Raw genomic sequence first — 981 nt, forward strand, 5'->3', positions numbered from 1 at the left:
TATAGGGAAAACAGCCAAGCAGGGGATAAATCTCCCTGCCCCACAACTCCAGCAGCTCTGGCAGTCACCACTGGGCATCCAGCTCCCCCAGGGAGGGAGCTGAGGAGGTGGCAGAAGGGACAGCTAGGGGCTACGGCCACAGATGGGGTGCAATGACCCCGGTGCAGGGCAGCAGCATCAGGCAAGAGTAGCGGGAGTGGTGGTTTCTTACTGGTGCTGCTTCTGGAGGGCATCTGAGATGGAGCTGCATTGCTGGAAGCTTCGTGTCCTGCCCAGCTCCTTATTCATCTCCTCCCGGTGGGCTTTCTTCAGTGCCTCAATGGCTGCAGAGGGGGGACAACAGGAGATGGGATTCAGGGTGTGCCAGCTCCAGCACATCTGGGAAATCATGCCAAGGAACCAGACAAGCTCTTGCCACTGCAGGCTCCCAGACCTGTCTTTGCAGATTCTTCCTTCATCATCACCTTCAGGGCATCCCCCACCTTCTCCATGCCCCAAGATCATCTCAATGCATAAAGTGCCACCTTTGCCCACCTACAAGACAATGCTGATCCCTTCCTGCCCATCCAGAGACAAGACCCCTTTTCCCACAGCATCTTTACCACCTCAACCTGTCCTAGCCCAAACAGCCCCCACAGCACAGGTCGGAGAAGCACCAAGCAAGGAACATCAGCCTCACACCAGCAGTGTGGCTCCAGCTGACTGGGATGACTGGTTGCTGGCAAGAGATGTTTGGGAGAGGCAGGAAGGACCCACCTGAGCGGGTGCACAGCTTGATGTTCGCTCCTACCTGCTGCTGTTGCTGCTGCCTCCTCTGCCAGGAGCCGCTCCTTCTCATGCCGCAGCCGCTCCAGCTCCCGCTGGTGGTGCCTCTGGAGCTCCTCCATCACTTGCTGGTGGGACGACTCCATCTCGGCAAGGCTGCGCTCGCAGGCCTCCTGCCGTGCCAGGGAATCACACACAGAATCACAGAATCACAGA

The 981-nt window shown here is 58.2% G+C and overlaps 1 protein-coding gene across 1 annotated transcript in view; it reads right to left on the reverse strand.

Annotated features, from left to right (window-relative positions):
* LOC104540610 (TRIO and F-actin-binding protein-like) overlaps positions 1 to 938 on the reverse strand; it is a gene marked incomplete at its 5' end in the record, with an annotated part of 3365 nt that extends 2427 nt beyond the window's left edge. Inside the window, 2 exons of the mRNA XM_010184454.1 lie at positions 212 to 323; positions 791 to 938. Coding sequence (XP_010182756.1) covers positions 212 to 323; positions 791 to 938 — 260 coding nt within the window. The remainder of the gene's footprint in view (positions 1 to 211; positions 324 to 790) is intronic.
* Positions 939 to 981: the final 43 nt, after the last annotated feature.

This window comes from Mesitornis unicolor, unplaced genomic scaffold, assembly GCF_000695765.1.
Source record: "Mesitornis unicolor isolate BGI_N332 unplaced genomic scaffold, ASM69576v1 scaffold50295, whole genome shotgun sequence".
Lineage (NCBI taxonomy): Eukaryota > Metazoa > Chordata > Aves > Mesitornithiformes > Mesitornithidae > Mesitornis > Mesitornis unicolor.